Genomic DNA, 24,000 nt, shown 5'->3' on the forward strand with positions numbered 1-24,000 from the left:
TGAGTAAAGTCATGAGTACTCCTCAAAAATGATACTCGAGTAAAGTACAGATCCCTCAAAATTGTACTCAAGTACTGTACTCAAGTAAATGTACTCCGTTACTGTCCGGCTCTGGATTCAGATATGATGCTAACATGCAAACATTATGTATGGACGCACATGAACAGAATCTCTGCATGTTCTTTGCTTTGTTCAGACAAGAGCACACACACACACACATACACCCACACATACACAAACATTCACACACACACACACACACACACACACAAACATACACAGACACACACATACACACACAAACACACACAGACAAACACACACACACACAGACACACATACACTCACACAGGTGAGTCATGATGGCGCTGACTTTGCCTGCATCTGGTTTTTTGGAGCAGTGTTTGACCCACAATAGTCTAGTGTGTGTGTGTGTGTGTGTGTGTAAGGCAGCTACTACCACCAGAGAGAGTGTGTGTGTGTGTGTGTACATAGATGTGTAACACAAGGTTAGACACAGAAGGGAACATATATAACGGCTTGGCAAACCAAATAACATAGAAGGGGTAAGCAAACTAACACTTGACAACACAAGAACTAACTAAAGACAAAATCCCCCCTGGCAGATGGTGAGACGTGGTATGGCCCAACGAGCTGGCTCCCGGACTGTAAATAATAATCAGTGCAACAAACTAAAGATCTAACTAAAAATCAAACGGTAATCAAATGTTTAGAACTGAGGTGAACTGAGGTGATGTTGGCCATCACAGTGTGTGTGTGTGTGTGTAAGGCAGCTACAACCATCAGAGTGTGTGTGTGTGTGTGTGTGTGTGTGTGTGTGTAAGGCAGCTCATACCACCAGAGTGTGTGTGTGTGTGTAAGGCAGCTACTACCACCAGAGAGAGAGTGTGTGTGTGTGTGTGTGTGTGTGTGTGTGTGTGTATTTTTGGAGCAGTGTTTGTCCCACAATAATCTCCTGTGTGTGTGTGTGTGTGTGTGTGTGTGTGTGTGTGTGTGTGTGTGTGTGTGTGTGTGTGTAAGGCAGCTACTACCACCAGAGAGAATGTGTGTGTGTGTTTGGAGCAGTGTTTGTCCCACAATAGCCCCATTCAACACAGTTCAGCGCTGCGTCGAGCCGTGATGTCATCTGATCACTCACTGAGCACTTTCATCACCACCATGGAGCATTCCAAGCAGATGGAAGCAGCTCCTTTACACATGCACACACACACATGCACACACACACACACACATGCACACACACACACACACACACATACATGCACACACACACACACACACATGCGCACACACACACACACACACACACACACACACACACACACACACACACACACGTACACACGTACACACTCACACACACACACACCACACACTGCACAAACTGCGTATCTAATTACATCTAACCAAGTGTTATTACAGTTTTGCTCGATCGTTTTGATGTCTGTGTCAACTCTGACATCACATTCTCAAAACAGTTAACACTCGTGTCTGAACAAAAGCACTCTGGCCAAAATAACACATTTTGCTTGCAAAAGGCTGTTACTCTCTCAAAACACTTAACACATGCAGCAGTAGAAACATGCAACAATAACCAGCAGTCATGGCCTATACTGCATTCATCCCAATCCGTGAATTAGTGAAACACACTCAGCACACAGTGAGGTGAAGCACACACTAATCCCGGCGCAGTGAGCTGCCTGCAACAACAGCGGCGCTCGGGGAGCAGTGAGGGGTTAGGTGCCTTGCTCAAGGGCACTTCAGCCGTGCCTACTGGTCAGGGTTCGAACCGGCAACCCTCCGGTTACAAGTCCAAAGCGCTAACCAGTAGGTCACACACACACACGCACTCACTCACTCACACACATGCACTCAGGTGGTAGTAGCTCCCTTACACACACTCACACATACACACACACACACACACACACACACTGTTAGACATTTCAGCAATTTCACCTTATATCACACAGTAAAATACTTTAAATTATTATTTCAGTAAGTTATTGTAAATATGGGGATTTTGCACTATACGTGTGGTAAGTCACCAGGTTGTTTTTTACATTGTGGTAAGTTACCTGTTTTTTTAAAAATTACAGTAGTCTATGTCACCTGCGACCCCACACAAGTCAGTTCGTTCCTCTACAACGGATGCTGTTTCGCCACTCTCTCCTTTGAGAGAGAGAACATGACAAAACAGACACAACCCTGTTCATACAGTAGGTCTTCTTTTCGTCAATGTTTAGTAAAATAGCAGCTATCGATATAATATGACACCGTCAACTTTCTGCCAACCGAGTGAACAGACAAAATGCACATTCACATAATTTAGAAGCTAGCTTCTAGCTTCTAGCCAATGTAAAACTTTTGGGTGACTAAGTGCTAGACGTCCCCGATTTTGGTGGTCTGTCCTGTCCTGTCCTAAAAACTAGCTCTATATTGTCAGTTCCTGATGTTTTGTTAAAATTGGCATCTGCTCTGGCTATCATCTTTGCAGTTTAGCTGCTGGACGTTTATCACAGTAGTTCGTTATGGTGAGATAGCTAACGCTAGCTTTAGGTTAGCCCATGTCAGGGGTTGGTAGCATTAGAATACCAGTGGGCTACGTGTCTTTGTGTGTTTATTTTGTTTCATATTTAGTGTTTATCAAATTGTCAAAAAGTGTTGTTGACTGGATAGGGGGTCATCCCTATGTTCCCCAGGTCCTATGTTCCCCGCTCAGGGTTAGGGTTAGGGTTATGGTTAGGGTTTTAGAAAAGGGTCCTATGTTCCCCGGTCTCATACAAAGCGGGGAACATAGGACCCGGGGATAGCACTGAATAGTTTACAGTGTTGCATGTTAAGTGAGCCAGTAGCTAGCAGTAGCGGGCGGCTAGCTTGCAGGAGGACAGGATCTCTAACGTAATCTGTGTTCATACATGTCTTTGCTTCGATCTGCCATCACCTATGGTTGTAGCCAGGCTTGGAATTTCACCATTCCGGGGGCAAGGCCACTTGGCCTTCAGTTGGGCATATTTGGTGGGGGGCACAAAGGCCACATGTCAGGGCACCAAGGCCAAAGTTAACTATAGCCTACAGTAGTAGGCTATAAAAATGATCAAAGTTGTATTTAGCCTATTCACTGCAGTAGACCTGCATCACTGTATGAAACATTACAAAAACATGAAAAATGACATATTACATAGAACTGTAAATCATCTGATCATCTAATATTTACAGATATATAGGCTATATATAACATTTATTTTATATTTGGCCTGTTATGTAAGAAATCATGTATTGAACAATTTAAGCACAGCTCAGCTTTAAGAAACTCAAATAGCCTAGATGTATGCTTAGCATTTTGTGATCATTAAGGCTACTTTCACGAACTCTTAGTCAGCTGTCCTCTGATTTACCAATATCTAGGCGATATTTGTAACATTTATTTTGTATTTGGCCCGTTATGAAATCATGTGGAACAATGTAAAAGCCCAAATTTGGAGACATCCATGTATGTCGAACTTTACTGCAAATTCAAAACTGGATTACTCTGGAACGGCTAACTGTACAGGGGACTGCTTTACGCCTTTGTGTTCGGTAAGGTCTCCTGTTTATTCTGATATATGGTTTGTCATGTGTTAAAAGAAGGGTTCGTAAAGTATTCCACCGAGATGAATGGGTAGGGAGATCATGGGACGCAAAACCTTCAGTAGAATGTATGATTAAATTGAATTATATTATTTACTTTTCTCGCGAACCGTTCAACACAGCAATTATCGGCTAACATCGTTTAAAAGCTGAGAAAAAGTTCTTTCATGTGATACTTGTGATGTCTGTGTGATGAATAGGCTACTTCGCGAGTAGTTCAACTGAAAAAGGGTGAATTTGGACGCACTTTCTTTCTTGCACTGTCACTTTCTCCACTGCGTAAAAGACTAAATTAATTTGCGCCGTGAATGCTAAGATTATTTTGACAGGCCACAGGCTAAATAAAAATCGCTATTAGTAGGACGCAAAGCAGAATATTGAAAGAAGGGGGCACCAAGGCCACCGTGGCCTGTAAACCTCTGATTTTCAAAGGGGCCTCACGGCCAATGCAAGGGGCTACGACGGCCATGGCCGTCGTGGCCGCTGTGAAATTCCTACCCTGGTTGTAGCATGTCCTAGAGGGGATGTAAAAAGCTTCACCTTCGTCATACTGATTATGTATCTAATGCAATACTTTTTTTTCATCTGCTGTCTAGATTCTTCGAGAGGAGGGAAGGAAATGTATGAAACCAGGACAGGCTGTGTTCATTTGTTCGGCAGTAGGTTATGTTTATATAATACATTCAAAGGGGTAAATACATGGTTACTTCTAGATAATACATTTAAAAGGGTAAATAAATACAATATTATAATTATACACATAATATTAATTATTAATAGTAATATTAATAATAGTAATAGTGTCCAGTACAGTACTGTTTATCTGGAGGTTAACAGTACTGTTACTGTAAATTGAGATACAGTAGTGGTGCTGTAGTTACTGTGTACATGTAGCAGGGGTAATTATGCTTCCCTGAATTTCCCCATCCTTTCTACAGTACAAGTTCTATATGCACGTTTGTGCATTTTCCCACGCCTCAGGGGTACAGTAGGTAGAAGGGGGTGTGGCAGGAATAGTTTCCAGTGTTGTAATGTAACGGAGTACAAATACTTCGATACTGTACTTAAGTAGAAATGTCACGTATCTGTACTACTTTACTTCGCTATTTAAATTTATGTCAACTTCCACTTTTACTCCACTACATTTCCTAGATAAAATGTATACTTTTACTCCGTTATATTTCCACTAAGCATCTTCGTTACTCGTTACTAAAACATAAAATTAGAAAAAATATGTGCGACTGCAATAAGGGAGGTTTGGCGAATCACTGCTCCTAGATTGCATTACGCACGCTCTATTTCAGCTCTTGTTTGTTGCCAAAGGAGGATGACCGCCATGGAAGCACGAGCACCTATACTGGAGGACCTCCCGTTATCATAGACGACCACCCCGACGATAGTGGTGAATTCGGTGAACAGGGTAGTGGTGAATATAACGTCATTCACCCGTGGCCGTATTTGCAAGAAATGTTTCTGTACATCGGCTACCTGCCCTAGCGGCCTGTGAAAGGCTATTTATCCATAGCATCGCAGGAGTTGTCTTCAGTCCGAGTAAGACTGAATCAGGCCCGGGGTGGGTAATCGGGAGAATTCCCGGTGGGCAGCTTCACTTTTGGGCCAGTCGAGGAAACAAATATTGACATTTGTCACGTTAGTCTATCTTTTCTTAAAGTAGGACACGTTCCGCATTCTGTGCATGACACCAATGCAATGCCTCTGCATGGGTTGTAGCCTAGAGGGAGTTCTCCCCTCCCAAAAAGAGTTGGTTGGGTCCATATAGCCCGTCTTTTCCAAAAAGTTTTCTCAGATACGGATAGCCAAGCCGGCCCTACAGTAGACACAAGCGTCAGGAAGGATGGAGGGTAGAAAGAGGCCAGGAGAGACTGAGCAGCAGATCAACCAGTCGACCACTGAAAATGATGAGCCCGAAATTAGTGATGAGGAGGCCATACAGGGACAAGTAGAGAGGATAAATTAAAGTTATTTAATGTAAGAAAGAGCAATTTCCCTACATGATAAACCTATGCCTTGTTTGCTCAGAAGAGGGTGTAGTAAAGGAGTAGGCTAAATCACCAAACAACAATATAGCCTACCCATGCAAAAAAACATGTAGCCTAAACATTAGTTCAATATGCCTCTTTGTGGAAGCATGGGATAGGCTACATTTCAAAGGCTTTCTTTCTTTCTGTTTTGGTAACTTGTGGAATAGTGGAATATTTTTTGTTAACTTCTCAGTTGAAGTGAATTATTATATAACCTTTACACATTTGTTGAACCATGGTACTAATAAAAAACTACAGGATAGTAAGAGCTGAAATGTTGCTTAATTTATCCAATTTCCACCACTATGGTCGGTCTTGGACCTGAAACTCCCGGGCACTGAATTCTGGCAACTTTGAAAACCAGCTTCTTTTAAAGATGAACAGACACCTGTTCAGTTTCAACTAATGACTGGCATATTAGTAGCTGCTGGACATAGGTGGCCTGTGTGTGTGTGTGTGAGTGACGTTGACCTGGGGAGTAAGCCCTAGAAATGCTCATGCCACATGACCAAAATGTTCTCCCTACAAGCAGGTAATTTTTTTTTGTGAAAGAAATTTCATTTCAGAGAATTGTGCCTAAAAAGTCCTAGAAAAGAATGTGATTTGATTTGATGAGTGAGATTAAGAAGATATGGGAACCCTGAATATGCTTTATGCTTTACTATAAGAAAGCCAAAATAAAGTTTACAATAAAAGTTCAAAATAAAACCCCTTGCTTTTTACTTTTTACTTTAACTTCAAATACTTAAGTACATTAAATATCAGAAAATTACTTTTGATACTTAAGTGCAGTATATATCAGATACTTTAAGACTTTTACTTAAGTAATATTCGAAAAGGCAACTTTCACTTCTACCAAAGTCTTTTTCTAGTACGATACTTGTACTATTACTCAAGTATTGCTTTCTAGTACTTTATACAACACTGATAGTTTCCCACGGGACCCCTTAAGTTTGATGTAGCCCCCTCCTCTGCCTCTTTTGCAACTGTCCCACGGCAGAGGTAGGTGTATTAAAATGTGCTATTTCTTTTGTTTTATGATTTTGTGTTTGCCTGTTTTCTGTCATGCATTCATAGTGTGAGAATTGTCATAATGTGTTGTGCACTTTATACATGAGATGTGTTTTAATGTATTCCGATCATGCACACTTATGTGTTTAACTGTTTCCTCACGCTGCAGCCAGTTAGCGTGCTACATTAGGCTAGTTAGTGTGCTGCTAGCTGAGTTATGACATGTGGTGGCTTCGATAAATTCATTGATGTCGTGTTTTAATAAGTGGTTTACCTGGTCTGTTTGGCAGGAGTTGTGATGCGCCTGGCTCGCTCCATGCCTGATTATTTTCTTTCTTTTCTGTCATCTCAGGTATGCCACATATTTTATATTTGTTTGAATATTGAATATTTTCTTATGTAAACTTGTGCGACTATTGTCGACTTGTTTAAACTCTCTTTAGCAACTGTCCCACAGCAGAGGAGTTGTGATGCGCCTGGCTCGCTCCATGCCTGATTAGTTTCTTTCTTTCCTGTCATCTCAGAGCAATAAACAATAAAATCAAGGTCGGTTGTGGCGTCCATCCTTTCTAAAACACAACGCAGAGTGATCGAGGGAGGGGAGAGACGACCTCCGTTACATAGGGCCTACTCACACATCCATGCTCAGGTGGTAGTATCTCCCTTACACAGTCTGGAAGGCATCCCCAAATATCCAGCTGAACTTACACAAGCACACACGTGCACACACACACACACACACACACACACACACACACACACACACACACACACACACACACACACACACACATCCATGCTCAGATGGTAGTAGCTTCCAGCTAAACTTGTTTGCATGTTTGTGCTTAATCACTGGCTGCTACTCAATGATAAGGCTTTAAATTTACTGCGGCTGCCACACAATAGGTTTGGGTGCAATGATAGGAATCTAATCTTAGAGTCGTCTCCTCAACGCTCCACATCTCTCACACTGTATAAGGAGTGTGATGCACGCACACACACACACTGAATAAAGAGTGTGATGCACATGCACACACACACACATAGCCTACTGAATAAAGAGTGTGATGCACATGCACACACACACACAGACACTTTATATTACGCTCAGCAGCACTCTTTATATTACGCTCAGAAGTACTCTTTATATTACGCTCTTTATATTACGCTCAGCATCACTCTTTATATTACACTCTTTATATTACGCTCAGCATCACTCTTTATATTACACTCTTTATATTACGCTCAGCATCACTCTTTATATTACGATCTTTATATTACGCTCAGCATCACTCTTTATATTACGATCTTTATATTACGCTCAGCAGCACTCTTTATATTACGCTCAGCATCACTCTTTATATTACGCTCTTTATATTACACTCTTTATATTACACTCTTTATATTACACTCAGCATCACTCTTTATATTACGCTCTTTATATTACACTCAGCATCACTCTTTATATTACGCTCTTTATATTACGCTCAGCATCACTCTTTATATTACACTCTTTATATTACGCTCAGCATCACTCTTTATATTACACTCTTTATATTACGCTCAGCATCACTCTTTATATTACACTCTTTATATTACGCTCAGCATCACTCTTTATATTACACTCTTTATATTACACTCTTTATATTACGCTCAGCATCACTCTTTATATTACGATCTTTATATTACGCTCAGCAGCACTCTTTATATTACGCTCAGCAGCACTCTTTATATTACACTCTTTATATTACGCTCTTTATATTACGCTCAGCATCACTCTTTATATTACACTCTTTATATTACGCTCAGCATCACTCTTTATATTACGCTCAGCAGCACTCTTTATATTACGCTCAGCATCACTCTTTATATTACACTCTTTATATTACGCTCTTTATATTACGCTCAGCATCACTCTTTATATTACACTCTTTATATTACGCTCTTTATATTACGCTCTTTATATTACGCTCAGCATCACTCTTTATATTACGCTCTTTATATTACGCTCAGCATCACTCTTTATATTACGCTCTTTATATTACGCTCAGCATCACTCTTTATATTACACTCTTTATATTACGCTCAGCATCACTCTTTATATTACACTCTTTATATTACGCTCTTTATATTACGCTCAGCATCACTCTTTATATTACACTCTTTATATTACGCTCTTTATATTACGCTCTTTATATTACGCTCAGCATCACTCTTTATATTACGCTCTTTATATTACGCTCAGCATCACTCTTTATATTACGCTCTTTATATTACGCTCAGCATCACTCTTTATATTACGCTCTTTATATTACGCTCAGCATCACTCTTTATATTACGCTCTTTATATTACGCTCAGCATCACTCTTTATATTACACTCTTTATATTACGCTCTTTATATTACGCTCTTTATATTACACTCTTTATATTACGCTCAGCATCACTCTTTATATTACACTCTTTATATTACGCTCTTTATATTACGCTCTTTATATTACGCTCTTTATATTACGCTCAGCATCACTCTTTATATTACGCTCTTTATATTACGCTCAGCATCACTCTTTATATTACACTCTTTATATTACACTCTTTATATTACGCTCAGCATCACTCTTTATATTACACTCTTTATATTACGCTCTTTATATTACGCTCTTTATATTACGCTCTTTATATTACGCTCAGCATCACTCTTTATATTACGCTCTTTATATTACGCTCAGCATCACTCTTTATATTACACTCTTTATATTACGCTCAGCATCACTCTTTATATTACACTCTTTATATTACACTCTTTATATTACGCTCAGCATCACTCTTTATATTACGATCTTTATATTACGCTCAGCATCACTCTTTATATTACGCTCTTTATATTACGCTCAGCATCACTCTTTATATTACGATCTTTATATTACGCTCAGCAGCACTCTTTATATTACACTCTTTATATTACACTCTTTATATTACGCTCAGCATCACTCTTTATATTACGATCTTTATATTACGCTCAGCATCACTCTTTATATTACGCTCTTTATATTATGCTCAGCATCACTCTTTATATTACGCTCTTTATATTACACTCTTTATATTACACTCTTTATATTACACTCTTTATATTACACTCTTTATATTACGCTCAGCATCACTCTTTATATTACGATCTTTATATTACACTCTTTATATTACGCTCTTTATATTACGCTCAGCATCACTCTTTATATTACGCTCTTTATATTACGCTCAGCATCACTCTTTATATTACGATCTTTATATTACGCTCAGCATCACTCTTTATATTACGCTCTTTATATTACGCTCTTTATATTACGCTCAGCATCACTCTTTATATTACGCTCTTTATATTACGCTCTTTATATTACGCTCAGCATCACTCTTTATATTACACTCTTTATATTACACTCTTTATATTACGCTCAGCATCACTCTTTATATTACGCTCTTTATATTACGCTCAGCATCACTCTTTATATTACACTCTTTATATTACACTCTTTATATTACGCTCAGCATCACTCTTTATATTACGATCTTTATATTACGCTCAGCATCACTCTTTATATTACGCTCTTTATATTACGCTCAGCAGCACTCTTTATATTACGCTCAGCAGCACTCTTTATATTACACTCTTTATATTACACTCTTTATATTACGCTCAGCATCACTCTTTATATTACGCTCTTTATATTACGCTCAGCATCACTCTTTATATTACACTCTTTATATTACACTCTTTATATTACGCTCAGCATCACTCTTTATATTACACTCTTTATATTACGCTCTTTATATTACGCTCAGCATCACTCTTTATATTACGCTCTTTATATTACGCTCAGCATCACTCTTTATATTACGCTCTTTATATTACGCTCAGCATCACTCTTTATATTACACTCTTTATATTACGCTCAGCATCACTCTTTATATTACACTCTTTATATTACGCTCAGCATCACTCTTTATATTACACTCTTTATATTACACTCTTTATATTACGCTCAGCATCACTCTTTATATTACGATCTTTATATTACGCTCAGCATCACTCTTTATATTACGCTCTTTATATTACGCTCAGCATCACTCTTTATATTACGATCTTTATATTACGCTCAGCAGCACTCTTTATATTACGCTCTTTATATTACACTCTTTATATTACGCTCTTTATATTACGCTCAGCATCACTCTTTATATTACGCTCTTTATATTACGCTCTTTATATTACGCTCAGCATCACTCTTTATATTACGATCTTTATATTATGCTCAGCATCACTCTTTTTGCACATGTTCTCAGTATCACTCTTTTTAGGGCTTTATGTGGAATCAACAGCCACAGTACTAACTTTTAATGGTAGAATGGGTGTCACGCTAACAAATCAACAGCCACTGGGTATCATGCTAACTGCTAACACATCACTGCCTGGTGGGGGGATATATAGGCTGTAGAACTGCCTGGTGGGGGATATATAGGCTGTATAACTGGTGGGTGGATATATAGGCTGTAGAACTGCCTGGTGGGGGGATATATAGGCTGTAGAACTGCCTGGTGGGGGGATATATAGGCTGTAGAACTGGTAGGGGGATAGGCATGTAGAGCTCACACACCATGCGTCAGCAATGGATAGGATATAGTCATGCACTCCCTGGAATATTACCCTAATAATTTAAACCTATTTCACAGAGGCTACAGACATCATCATGACAAGAGCCTAGGATTTCCGGCGACAGCTCAGTCACCTAGCACAGCCAGGCTGAGTGCCTGTCTGACTGTATCTTTTGGCATCTTTTGAGTTGGAAAAAAAACTACAATAAACTAATCCCAATAATTTTCTCAAAGATATCACATTAATTGTATGAGGTAGTTAAGTGCATGATTTGGCATTTTTAAAATTGTTTTAGTCATTTTCACTTCTGTGGTCATAACGTAGGTCTACTTGAATCGTTTCCATCCGGAAAAATACGAAAAGGCCCGAGCGCAGGGTATTCTGGGAAAAGAGTTATATCCGCCATCTTGGCTTGATTTAACTAGCACAACTGTTAGGTCGTAAGGCTTTGAGTAAATTAAAGATATTGTGAGGGGAGTTTCAGTTTACGGTGACTATCAAACATTGCCTGTTGTGCAAGGAACTATCATAATCGTTCATAGAAGTTTTGTTTTGCATTGTTTCGGGGTTAGCGGTGTGTTAAGCATATCCACCGGCGGCCATGGGGCGATCCAGAAGCCGCAGTTCGTCCCGTTCCAAACACTCGAAAAGCAGCAAACACAGCAAAAGACGCAGTCGCTCCAGGTCGAGGTCCCGAGACACCGAGCGCAGCAAGAAACGTTCCAGATCCCGGGAGTCTAAGAGGAACCGGAGACGTGAATCTCGCTCCAGGTCTCGGTCAACAACAGCCTCAACCCGTAGGGAGAGACCAGCTTCGCCTCCAGAGAGGATAGACATCTTCGGACGAACGCTTAGCAAACGAAGCGCAATCGACGAGAAACAACGCAAAGAGGAAGAGGAGAAAAAAGCCGAGATGGAGAGACAGAGGAAGATGTAAGTATCTTTAGTGAGTAAGCCTACCTTGCCTAAGTTAACTTGCTAGCTAGCTAACTGTGTGAACTTGAGGTCTCAGATCTAGTAACGTTACCTAACTACGTTGCCCCCTTGTTTTGAGCTAACGTGGGCTAGCAAGCTAATGCTAATTCCCAGGGAAATGTCTGGTAGAACTGGCTAGCAAATTGACAGTGAACTGAGTGCAGGGAAGGTGCTCGTGTAGCCAGCTAATGTAACATAATACGTTTTACTACATAATACCCCTGCAAACATAATCAGTGATGAATAATGTTATAAATAGTGATACTAAGGCACCCCGATTAGGACGTTTTTTTCACCTAAAGGTTAACGTTAGCTAGTTAACTGTAAGTTGTAACGTTACCACATGACAAATACCCGCCTTACTGTGTGGTTACTACTGTGTGGTTACTGCTGTGTGGTAAGTTGTGCATTCGGTTGGGGCTTTCTCTGACATACCTGAGAGTTGGACACCTGAAGCGGCAAATGACGTAGGTGCAGAATACCTGCAACCTGCGTTGAAGAGGTGAAAAGTGAAGGTAGACTAACCGCCAGCATGGCTCAGACAGAGGTCTCAGATCAGCACTGTGTGCACCTTAACCTGTGTGTGTCCTTAACCTGTGTGTGTGTGTGTGTGTTTATTTAAGTAGTGAACCCTGAATGGTTTTACACAGAACTCAGATTTGGCACATTCTGCGTTTTAGTCATTCTCCAGTTGTCTATGTAGCCTGTGTTACACTCTAAGAAGTACACTCAAGACCCACTGTACACTCTAAACCCCCCCCCGCCACCGTAAACTCTAAACCCCCCCACCCTACACTCTAAACCCCACCCTACACTCTAAACCCCACCATACACTCTAAACCCCACCATACACCGAGACTGGCTGGGCCACTTCAGAGAGACTACACCCAGGGATGACCGGAGCACTCAGAGAACGTTTAAACATTTTTATTAAGGTGCACAAATGACTGACGTTTCGACGCACTGCGTCTTCCTCAGAGTCTTTTGACCATTAGGCGAGGATCACATTGGTTAGTGGCGGCGGCAAGCGTAACGGGCCTATCACATTGTACAGGGTATGCAGCGGCAAATGTAACGGGCCTATCACATTCAAGGATTAAAGTTTTCATACGACGGATTTCCGTCAATTTGATTTTATAAATGTCATATTTGAGATCGATGCAGATCCGATGAGAAAAAAAATAGGAGGAAGGTGGACTATCACCTTTTCTTTTCCTTTTTTAAGGCAACTACAAATATTAGGTCCGATGAATTAATGTGTGTGATGGTAAATGTTTAAAGACCTAATAGTGTTCTTGAGAACTTTCTGTGTCTCAATCAGTGACCGCTCAAGAAGATAGCCTACGTCAGCCATGAGTTTCGCTTTGTTTATGTTCTACACCAGGGGTGTCAAACTCATTTGGGTTCAGGGGCCACATACAGCCCATCTGATCTTAAGTGGGCCGGACCAGTGAAATAATTGCAAAACATCCACAGCTTAGTTTTTTTCAGTAGGCTATGCTTTACCCTTCAGCCTACATTTGTAGCCTACATAATCACAAGGGATATATTAGATATTACACATTTATCCAGAGAGGCCAATGAAATTGAAATAAAATGCATTTCACTCTCATAAACAACTGGTTTATTTTTAAAGTTGAGTGGATAGGCCTACATTTTTACATCTGACCACCTGAACCAACTCGCCACACTAAACTCAAAAAATGGGAGCTATGAAGAAAGTTAACATCCTGCCTTAAAAATGTAAATGTGCAAATGTATGAAAAATAAAATGAATTTAACAAACATAAGTTAGCAGTGCATGAGCAATACGATCAACTGATACGATTAGGTTACATCAGATCAAATAATTTTGTAGGCTAGGTGGTGGTGCTGTGTAATAGGCTATCCACCATAAAGGCCAGATCCTGCACCCATTCCGGGCATTTAAATTGCTACTGGTCTGCCTTTTTTCTCCAAGAACTGTCCAATTTCCTCTCGTAGTTCAAAGAAACGCTTGAGTACGGCACCTCGGCTTAACCACCGTACTACAGCGTGGTATGGTAAGCCAGACAGAATGCCATTATCACTAAGAAAACAGTCAAACTGACGGTGAGTCAGACCTCGCGACCTGATTAAATTTACAGTTTGCACAACCACACTTTAACATGATCCAAGTTTAGTGTTTTACAACACAACACTTCCTGGTGCAAAATACAATAAAATTCCCAAACATCTTGTCTTCCTTTTGCAGGCTGCACTTTGTCTCTGAATTTTGTCGCAACGCCTGCTTTTCTCCCGACAATGTAGCCAAACTGACAGCACAGGACCAGTCAACTCCGAACTTTTTTTTTGTTTTTTGGCTGCGCCTAGCGGCTGAATTGAGCATTTCGGTTATTTCTTTGAAAATTCATAACTCCTCACAGGAATGGGCTAGAGATTTTTTTTTGACATCGTCAGAAATGTATTCTCTACAAGTCTGGGCCGGATTAAACCATCTAGCGGGCCGCATCCGGCCCGCGGGCCGTATGTTTGACACCCCTGTTCTACACGCTTGTCTCATTGGCCTGGGGCGTTTGCTTAAAAAAAAGAACACGTATGGAGGACTAATAACTGTCTAAAAGTTGGATTATAGTGACACAATCGAGACAGCTGATGAGGTTGGCCAATCCGTTTAACTTTTTTGGATATGATATTGTGAGCTCTTTGTGCGAATTCGTAAAAGAAGCGTAGGCTGTGTTCTTTCCGTGCATCAATGTAAACAATTTCTTACTATCGCGAACCCTTGTCAGGGGAGGTCATTCATTTTGGGTGTCACCTATGACTTGAACAGATAGCCCGCTATGCCACCCGATGTAGGCTACTATTATTGTTACAGTTTTTAATCAATGCAACTAACATTATGTACAGCGACGCAATATAAACCGTAGCCTATGCAATTTATTATCCCGTCTGTTATGACATGTAGCCTACAACATTGTTTTTCACAATTTGCGACGGAAGGTTTTGACTGAGCGTGTTAACATAACATAATAATAATATTGTCATCATCGCAAACTGTTTAGTAAAGGGGGTCAGTCGTGTTTGACGCACAGACAGCCTTGTAGCCTATTTTGCTTAGGCCTCACTTTTAACGACAGTAGGTTGTGAGTGTATGTTGACAAAAAAAATAACCATGCAATTAAAATAGTCAACTTAAAACTTTGCTATAAAATATTATTAATTTATAGCACAAAACCATAACCAGTAGGCCTACCAGAACCTCGCATATTAGCGTTATGATTTGTGTGCGTCTATTGGCAAGGCCACTAGCTGTCATGGATGCTTGTTGCTAGAGGAAGGCAGGTGTCAAAAGTTAAAAAAGAAATGGAGATGGGCGGCTGTTGGAAATGGGGGAGAAATTAAAGTGCCAGGGGTTTGCTTTTGCGCGGTTTGCTGCAAGAAAAAATTGTTTATGGATGCAATAGGAAAACGTTTTAGTACGCCACCAATCAGAAGACCGCCATGAGATTAACGTTCGTGCATTTTAGGATATCTTCCCCACCTGGTGCAACTAGCCACCACAACAGCTACGTTTATACTGACCGTTTTTACGTTTAGAAAGTAGGCTGTACGCATGTTCTTTCATAGCGCAACACGACCTGTCACTCACCATATCGCAACCTCTTGTCAACCTTCTACAATCTGTTGCTGAAGACAAAAGCACCCTCTCCAGATTGTCGTTATCAAATGTGCAGACCGCCTGCATGAGCACACACAGTATTGCTGCTCATTGGAAAACTGAGTTGTCTGTAAAACTCAAAATTACCATGTTTTCATTAAATGCGGATGAGGCAACAAATGGAAATATGAACAATATCTAGAATGTTCTGATTCGTTGATGATGATGAGGAAATTGGAAGTCTTGCAAACTTGATTTTATAGATTTTACTTGTGTTGAATTGCATATTAACAAGAAAAAAATCTCTCCTTTAAACACTTTTGGCCTGAAGTAATTAAATAAGAGTGCAAGTTAAAGCCTTTCTACTATATTGCTGCAGTAGAAAAGAACAGCAATGGCTAATCAGCAATGGTCAGGGATGGTACTAAAATATATTTTTGTTCATCAGGAAAACTAAATCTCAATCAAGAACACTCTCAATTCGCCTTATTCTCATGGCGGCCATTGTTTAAACCAAAACGAGGCTACAGGGGACACTTACTATATAATTAATGCCACCTACAGGTGAATGCATAGAACATAACAATCCTATGGGTTGTGTACCCTGTAGCCTCGTTTTAGTCGCCAATGGCCACCGTGTGAATAAGGCGAATACTCCCTTTACTTTGCTGTTTGCGTCTTTTTGTACATTAAAAACCAATAGGTCCCGACCGCGAAAGGGGTGCTATCTCTATAGGTAGATATGAACGTATGACTTATGGCCTGAAACAAGTTCAGTCAAACTATTTTTTTTCACTTTAATCCCTGCACATTGTACACGGTATGCGCTGAGCTCACCGCTAGGTTGCTCTTGGTTGAGGTAACGTCCCAAAGATTGTTGTTGTGCTTGCCGCCGGGCTCAGCGCAAAATACCAATAGGGATGTCCCGATCCGATATTTGGATCGGATCGGCCGCCGATATTAGCAAAAAATATGGGATCGGCCTGCACGGGAAAATCCCGATCCGGACTCCCGATCCAGTTTGTTTTCAAAACTCCTGTCTGTGTTTTCCAGCGCACCGATGTAGGTAATCCATTCCAGTTTTTTTCAGCTTTTCCCCCCAAATCCGGTCCGCGTTTTTCAGCACACCTAGCGACCTGTCCAGCATCCCACTTGTCTGTGCATGTCCCACTAAGAATTTAAAGTTATCGAGCAAACATTTCATGTCACAGTTGAATTAATATAGCATAATGTTAACCGCGACCGCGAGTGTCCGCGAGACCCTCTTACTATTAAGGCTCTTATGCATGTTGCTGCTGACAGCTTTACCTGTCTAACGAATGTTATCTCCGCGATTTAAGATTTTTGTGTAATGTATAGGCACAGCACGCACTTTAATTTCGCTATTTTTGCAATCGGCTAGCCTAACAAACGCATTTAATTTCAAAAAGCAACCTGGTCAATCGCTAACAACTAAGTGCACCTAGGCCTACAACTCTACACATCCAAAAGGGTAGAAGCTTCCTGTAGGCTATCATAACTTTTTTTTACCATTTAGTCTGTGCATCGGCGCAGCCTACGACGATGTGAATTAGTGACAGCTGTTGTCGCGGTAAACTTAAGCTCCTGTCTCTAAATAGTGTAGATAGGCCTACTTGCTATGTTGCTTGATTTTCTGTAATAAATGCAGCCTGTAGCCTAGGTTACTTCAGCAAACCCAGACCAGTTTCGCTTTTAAAACGCAACAGTGAGAGGCTTTTTAGCGCAGTCTCACTTATCATTGATGAGTACAGGAGCAGGCTGACACCTGAGCATGTTGAAATGATCACCTTTGTGAAGAAGAATCTCCCCATCATGCTCAGACTGCAGCCAGGGCAAACAGTAGAAATTGAAGGGAGTATGGAGATGGAGCAGTAAAGTGTGGAGGAGATAGCAATACTAGGCGTGACAGTTATTTGGGTTGTTATAGTCAATTCAGTGTGTGTGGTAATTTCACTATTTTCTACTCAGGTTTTGTGTGTGTTGCTTTTATATATAATTTTATATTGTTTACAATATTGTTTACACTGATGGCTTTTTTAAGCCTTGGTTTACACTCTTGAGCAGAGCACTGATGCCAATTCAGTTTGTGTGGGTGGGCGATATATATCGTCTGCGATAATATCGTGATTGTTGTTTTAACGATGTGCAAATTGACATTATCGAGTATTTAAATTACTTATGGGGAAAAACACTTGAAATCACGCACTGAAGACTCATACATTCCCAGGAGGTAGGCTATGCCGGAGAAGTGCAGCAGAGCAATTGTCACGTGATTAGTGCTGCCGCGATTAGTCGACTTAGTCGACCTAATCGACCATGAAAATCAGTCGACGGCAATTTTTTTAGTCGAAGAGTCGTTTTACTATTGACCACCTATTTATTTTTGGTCTCAAACGGCTCACTGTTATATTAACTCTATGTTATTAACTCTTGAAAAGTACAATGACTGTCTTTGGATGTTAAACAGGCTACTAAGACTTTGGCAGTCATGTTTTAAACCCAGCTATGCACACTGCGTGCCTGCCTGCTTTCAGCGCAATTCATTATTAGGCAGAGCTAAGTGGGGGGAGCTAGTAGGTTACGCTAGTCCAGACTCTGACTATACAGTAGTATTGTGGAAATTGAAATAAATGAAGTGAAGAGTGTCTCACGTTGACAACGCAACGGCGTGTCATTACTGTAATTCATTTATACAAAAAAAAAAAAAACGTTAAAACGAACATGCCACCGCCCGTGATATCAACAATCAAGGTGCGCGTAATTTCCCATGGTCAATAAGTCACGACTCATATTTCTTTTAGCGTTCAAGCCAACTGATAAAGTGAGGTAACCTATGTGGTAAGACGCGCAAAGTGCATGTAGCCTATTTGTTTTGAACATGCTGATGTTGCTCATTTGCAAAGTCCTCAACTACTGTCGCCTTTCAAAGTCCAGCGTTTCTACTATGGGCCGCGCGGACCAGCACCGGCCGTAACGTGGACACTGCTGGTCCGGAGCCGCGGAGAGAAATTATTCCCGGGGCTTCGTCTGATAATTTGCTGCGCATTTGATCAAGGAACCGCGGACCGACAGAAAAAGAAAACAAACGTTTCTGCAATCAGTAGGAAATACTTGCTAATTTTGTGTCATCAAACATAGAGGCATACAATTAAATTGTGGTATGAGCGTTCATTCAATGCGCGATAGAAACTGAAACCACTTGATAACGTTGGTAGCAAAGCTCCAATTCAACCTGTTGGAAGGCTATTTAATTATGAAACTACATTTAATAGAACAATGTGGATTTGTGCAACTTCCATAAAAACAGAGCACAGACTATAATACACTATCTAGAGTAGGCCTATTGTATAGTCAAATTTGAATAACGTGGCCAAAAGCTTGTGGCATAATTAAATATGTCAATATTCTTTCCATTTGCCTACCAGTGTATGATGCTTGCATGAGTGAAACATCCCAAAACGATGACACCCATATAATTGCTGTTGTTTTGAGAAGTCTTTATCATGCAACCAGGCAAAAGCAATGGAACTATTGTAATTATATTTTACATTAGTAAAGCAGTCCTCTGATGTGTATGTTTTCACAAACTTTTTGTAAACAATGTTAGCACTTTAAACACTGGCTGCTTTGAAGTTCATGTATAGCAATACAGCATAACAATAATAATTGTGATGTGATATAATGATAATTTGATGGGAGGTGGGTTCATGTAGGTGGGCCCTATGACCCCAAAGTATGCCATGACCGGGCCAGAAGTTGTCTATGTCCATGGCAACACTGGTATACAAATAAAGTCTATCAAAGGTCTGACATTAGATCTGAAGGTAGCATTTTAAATGGGTGTTTTTTATTAATACAGAATGTTTTTGAACAGTTTACTTACAAACTAACAAAAGTACTGTAGGGTGATACAGTATATGTTTTACGTTTTCCCTTTAGTTGAGTTCAAAATAAAACGGACAAAACAAAATAACAAACACTTGATTTTTAAAAAAAATAGTCGTTTAGATTAGTCGACTAATCGAAAAATTAGTCGAAAGATTAGTCGTTAGAAAATTAGTCGTTAGTGGCAGCACTACACGTGATCACTAGTGGGTCACAACGTTGTCCCACGCAGCCTAATGTTTATTTTGTGCAGCGAGAGTAGCCTACTTGGGATTTTATGCGGCTACTTCTGTTCAAGTAGCATTGATGAGACAGTCACGTTTTTTCCTACACGGTATTATATGGAGAGAAAACATTAGCCTTTGAGTATTTTAATAGTCAGTTGTAAACAAATAACTATTCTCATGTAACTATTTTGTAAATGGAATGAAGTTCGCTCTAAATATCTATGTTTACTGATTATGCTAACCGTTAGCATCTCTACGGGATTTCTCATATACATTAGCCATAAGCTAACGCATTAGTTTCTATTCTGTAACTTGGAATGCTAGCCTACGTGATTGCTCTAAAACAAAACATAGAAGGAAATAACTGAGATGTAGGCTACTCTGTTGGTCTGCTCTTAGTTTTACAGTGAATCCTATGTAAAGGTTTGAAAGGAACTTCAGCTTCAGACTTTCTCTTGGGAAACTAGGCCTATTCATCTTCTCTAATGTAGACCATGTCATTGCCACACACACAAGTGGGGGCAGAATTGGAAATGTGTCAGAGTGACAATGCATTGGTTGATTTGGTTAAAAAGTCACAGGTTAGGTTATTGGTTATTATTGTAATGATGCTATTCATAAATAAATAATGAGCTGTAAAGTAACTCAGACTTTAACAAAAACAATTTTTTAAAGGATATCGACTAATTATCGTTATCGTCAAAATCACAAAAAATATCGCGATATTATTTTTTGTCCATATCGCCCACCCCTAGTGGTTAATTGACTATTTATTTTCTACTCAGCTTTTCTGTGTGTTTTGCTTTTTTTATACAGTTTACAATATTGTTTGCTTTAATGGCTTTTTAAGCCTTGGTTTACACTCTTGTTGTTCAAGAGCAGAACACTGATGCCAATTCAGTTTGTGTGGTTAATTGACTATTTATTATTTTGTGTTTATTTAACCCTGAATAGAAGAATAAACAGGTCAGCTTCTCATTACCAACCACTGTGGATTATTCAAACTAACCTAATTAAGTTGGCTGGTTGTTCTTAATAGTAAAACCCTTTTCAACATGAGTATAACAACAAAATAAGTAAATATCTTTAATTTTTAATACATGCTCGGTATCTGTATCGGCCGATGCTAAAAGCTACAATATCGGTATCGGATCGGAAGTGCAAAAAGCTGGATCGGGACATCCCTAACTTACAGCGCGCCGCGGTCAAAGTTCAACATGATTGAATATTGACCGCGGCATGTGCAAGGGCGGCAATACTTTTTTGGAAATCTAATCAAGAAAAGGCCAAACAAATACGCAGAAGTATAAATCAGCCTTAAGAGGGCTGTTGCTTCGGATGCTTTATAGGTCTGTGGGGTGGAGCTGCTTGGAGTGAGAGAGAGTAAAGGGTGATGGCGCAGTAATGAACTTGATACAAACATTACGAATGAAACAAATGGTACAAACATTATGCCTGTTTTTAAGCTCACCTATGCTGACCGATCCATTGGGAATTTTGGGAATTTTTGGTGCCACCTCTAAACGAATTGTTCATGTTCCGGACCTGTTTATTGCTGATGGAAATGCTCCGAACAGTTCAACATCTGGATCATAAACCAGAACGGAGTTGATTGTCTGTTGGTGGAAAAGGCCTAATGGGTAACTGAATGCAGCATGGGGGGTCCTGGTTTAGCCTCATAGCTAACTGAACGCAGCATAGGGGGTCCTGGTTTAGCCTCATAGCTAACTGAACACAGTACTGGGGCTCCTGGTTTAGCCTCATAACTAACTGAACGCAGTACTGGGGGTCCTGGTTTAACCTCATAGCTAACTGAACACAGTACTGGGGCTCCTGGTTTAGCCTCATAACTAACTGAACGCAGTACTGGGGGTCCTGGTTTAACCTCATAGCTAACTGAACGCAGTACTGGGGCCCCTTGTTTAACTATATAGCTAACTAAACACAGCATTGGGGGTCCTGGTTTAGCCTCATAGCTAACTGAACGCAGTACTGGGGGTCCTTGTTTAGCTATATATCTAACTGAACGCAGCATAAGGGCTCCTGGTTTAGCCTCATAGCTTATGTGGGCAGCCGTGGCCCACTGGTTAGCACTCTGGACTTGTAACCGGAGGGTTGCCGGTTCGAGCCCCGACCAGTGGGCCGCGGCTGAAGTGCCCTTGAGCAAGGCACCTAACCCTTCACTGCTCCCCGAGCGCCGCCGTTTAAGCAGGCAGCTCACTGCGCCGGGTTTAGTGTGTGCTTCGCCTCACTGTGTGTTCACTGTGTGCTGTTTGTGTTTCACTAATTCACCGATTGGGTTAAATGCAGAGACCAAATTTCCCTCACGGGATCAAAAAAGTATATATACTTATACTTATACTTAACTAAACGCAGCATAGGGGATCCTGGTTTTAGCCTTATAGCTAACTGAACGCAGTACTGGGGGTCCTGGTTTAACCACACCAGCAACTGCTGTGCTATAGCGAGACCTCCAGTCACCCAAAATAAACTCAGATCCTCTACACTGCCAAAAGATCAGTGACCAAGAGTTACAACTTGAAACACAAACACACACACACATACACACTAGTAAGAAGCATGTGTGTTCTGAACACACCCATCTAACACACAGTAGCTTGTTCTCACACTCAGCTGAAATGTATGCACACACAAAAACTAGGGCTGCACAATTAATCGAATTTTAATCACGATCACGATTTTGGCTTCCCACGATCAAATTTGCGTGATGAGCGATATTAAAAATGCGTGCTCTGAACCAACCTGGCAACCCATAGAACACTCCGCTACAAAACAATGTGCCTGCATGCAGCCTACCAATGACAACTGTTCCCTGCACTGCTCAGCCTGATGCAATGCTCAGTTTGGATGCACTGTGGACTAGTAGCATTATGTTAACTATTAGTAGGCTAGTTAGACTATACAAAAAAACGACTATTAAAAATCAAATGTGTGGCACAGCAGGCCAAGAGCTTGTCCCTCGAAACGGATCATCCGTTGTTCGAAAATATTTCGGATTTTAGGCAAGTGGAGTTAACCAAAAACTTAAGCAAAGCAGGGCTCTCAACTCATACCGTGAAACACATCACATGAAACCACACATTCCTTTTTATCACGTTAACTTTTAGTCCTTGTTTGCTTCCTCCATATAGCCTATAATAAGAGTTGAGGTAACGACGGGATCTGTGAATTATATTCATGTATTTTATAAGCTACATGTGCAACCTACAATGCATATGCGTTTCAAGACACAGCCTATTCAAAACGAGTGAACAATAATGAAAATGTAGCCTACACGTCAGTGGTTTACATATCAACGAATGACTAAACCAGGGGTGTCCAAACTGCGGCCCGCCACGCACTTTAATCCGGCCCGCCGAGCATTTATTAGTTTATCATAGATCCGGCCCGCCACACTTTAATCCGGCCTGCCAAGCATATCATTAGGTTATCATAGCTAGCTTTTTTTTTCCCAGCGATAGACGACGTTGTGATTAACTTCAGGCTACTGCAAACTGCTTTACACTCTTCCTAAAGAACGTTTACAATGTCAATGTCAAAACAGCTTGTTACATCGAGATACATAGTATCTCCATTGCAGCAGATCTAACTACGTTATGCTACTCCATTTAATTGGGAACTCATTTGAGCGTGCACGAGAGAGCGCAATGGCAACAGTTCCCATTACTGACCATTTACAAACTGAGCGGGCACAGCACTAGCCATAGGCTATTTGAGTGGATCTGGTCTTAAATTGACAGTGCACCATTTATAAATAAATTAAAAAAAGCATCAAATTAACAGTATTTCTTAATACTTTGTAATTACTGTGTTGCCGTTAACGTTTCCCCAAATATTAACAAAGTAGGAAGCTGGAAGTTTGGAAGTCACAGTCAATCTAC

At 40.5% G+C, this 24,000-nt stretch overlaps 1 protein-coding gene across 1 annotated transcript in view; it reads left to right on the forward strand.

The window, feature by feature from the left end:
- The first annotated feature begins 11,755 nt into the window (after nucleotides 1–11,755).
- Nucleotides 11,756–24,000, forward strand: part of LOC143100039 (arginine and glutamate-rich protein 1-A-like) — a 32,750-nt gene continuing 20,505 nt past the window's right edge. Inside the window, exon 1 of the mRNA XM_076262965.1 lies at nucleotides 11,756–12,283. Coding sequence (XP_076119080.1) covers nucleotides 11,952–12,283 — 332 coding nt within the window. The 5' untranslated portion in view covers nucleotides 11,756–11,951. The remainder of the gene's footprint in view (nucleotides 12,284–24,000) is intronic.

This window comes from Alosa pseudoharengus, unplaced genomic scaffold (genome assembly GCF_046254945.1).
Source record: "Alosa pseudoharengus isolate Yale_2024_CS ecotype anadromous, Long Island Sound unplaced genomic scaffold, YU_APseudo_1.1 YU_APseudo_1.1_scf_3, whole genome shotgun sequence".
Classification (NCBI taxonomy): Eukaryota; Metazoa; Chordata; class Actinopteri; order Clupeiformes; family Clupeidae; genus Alosa; species Alosa pseudoharengus.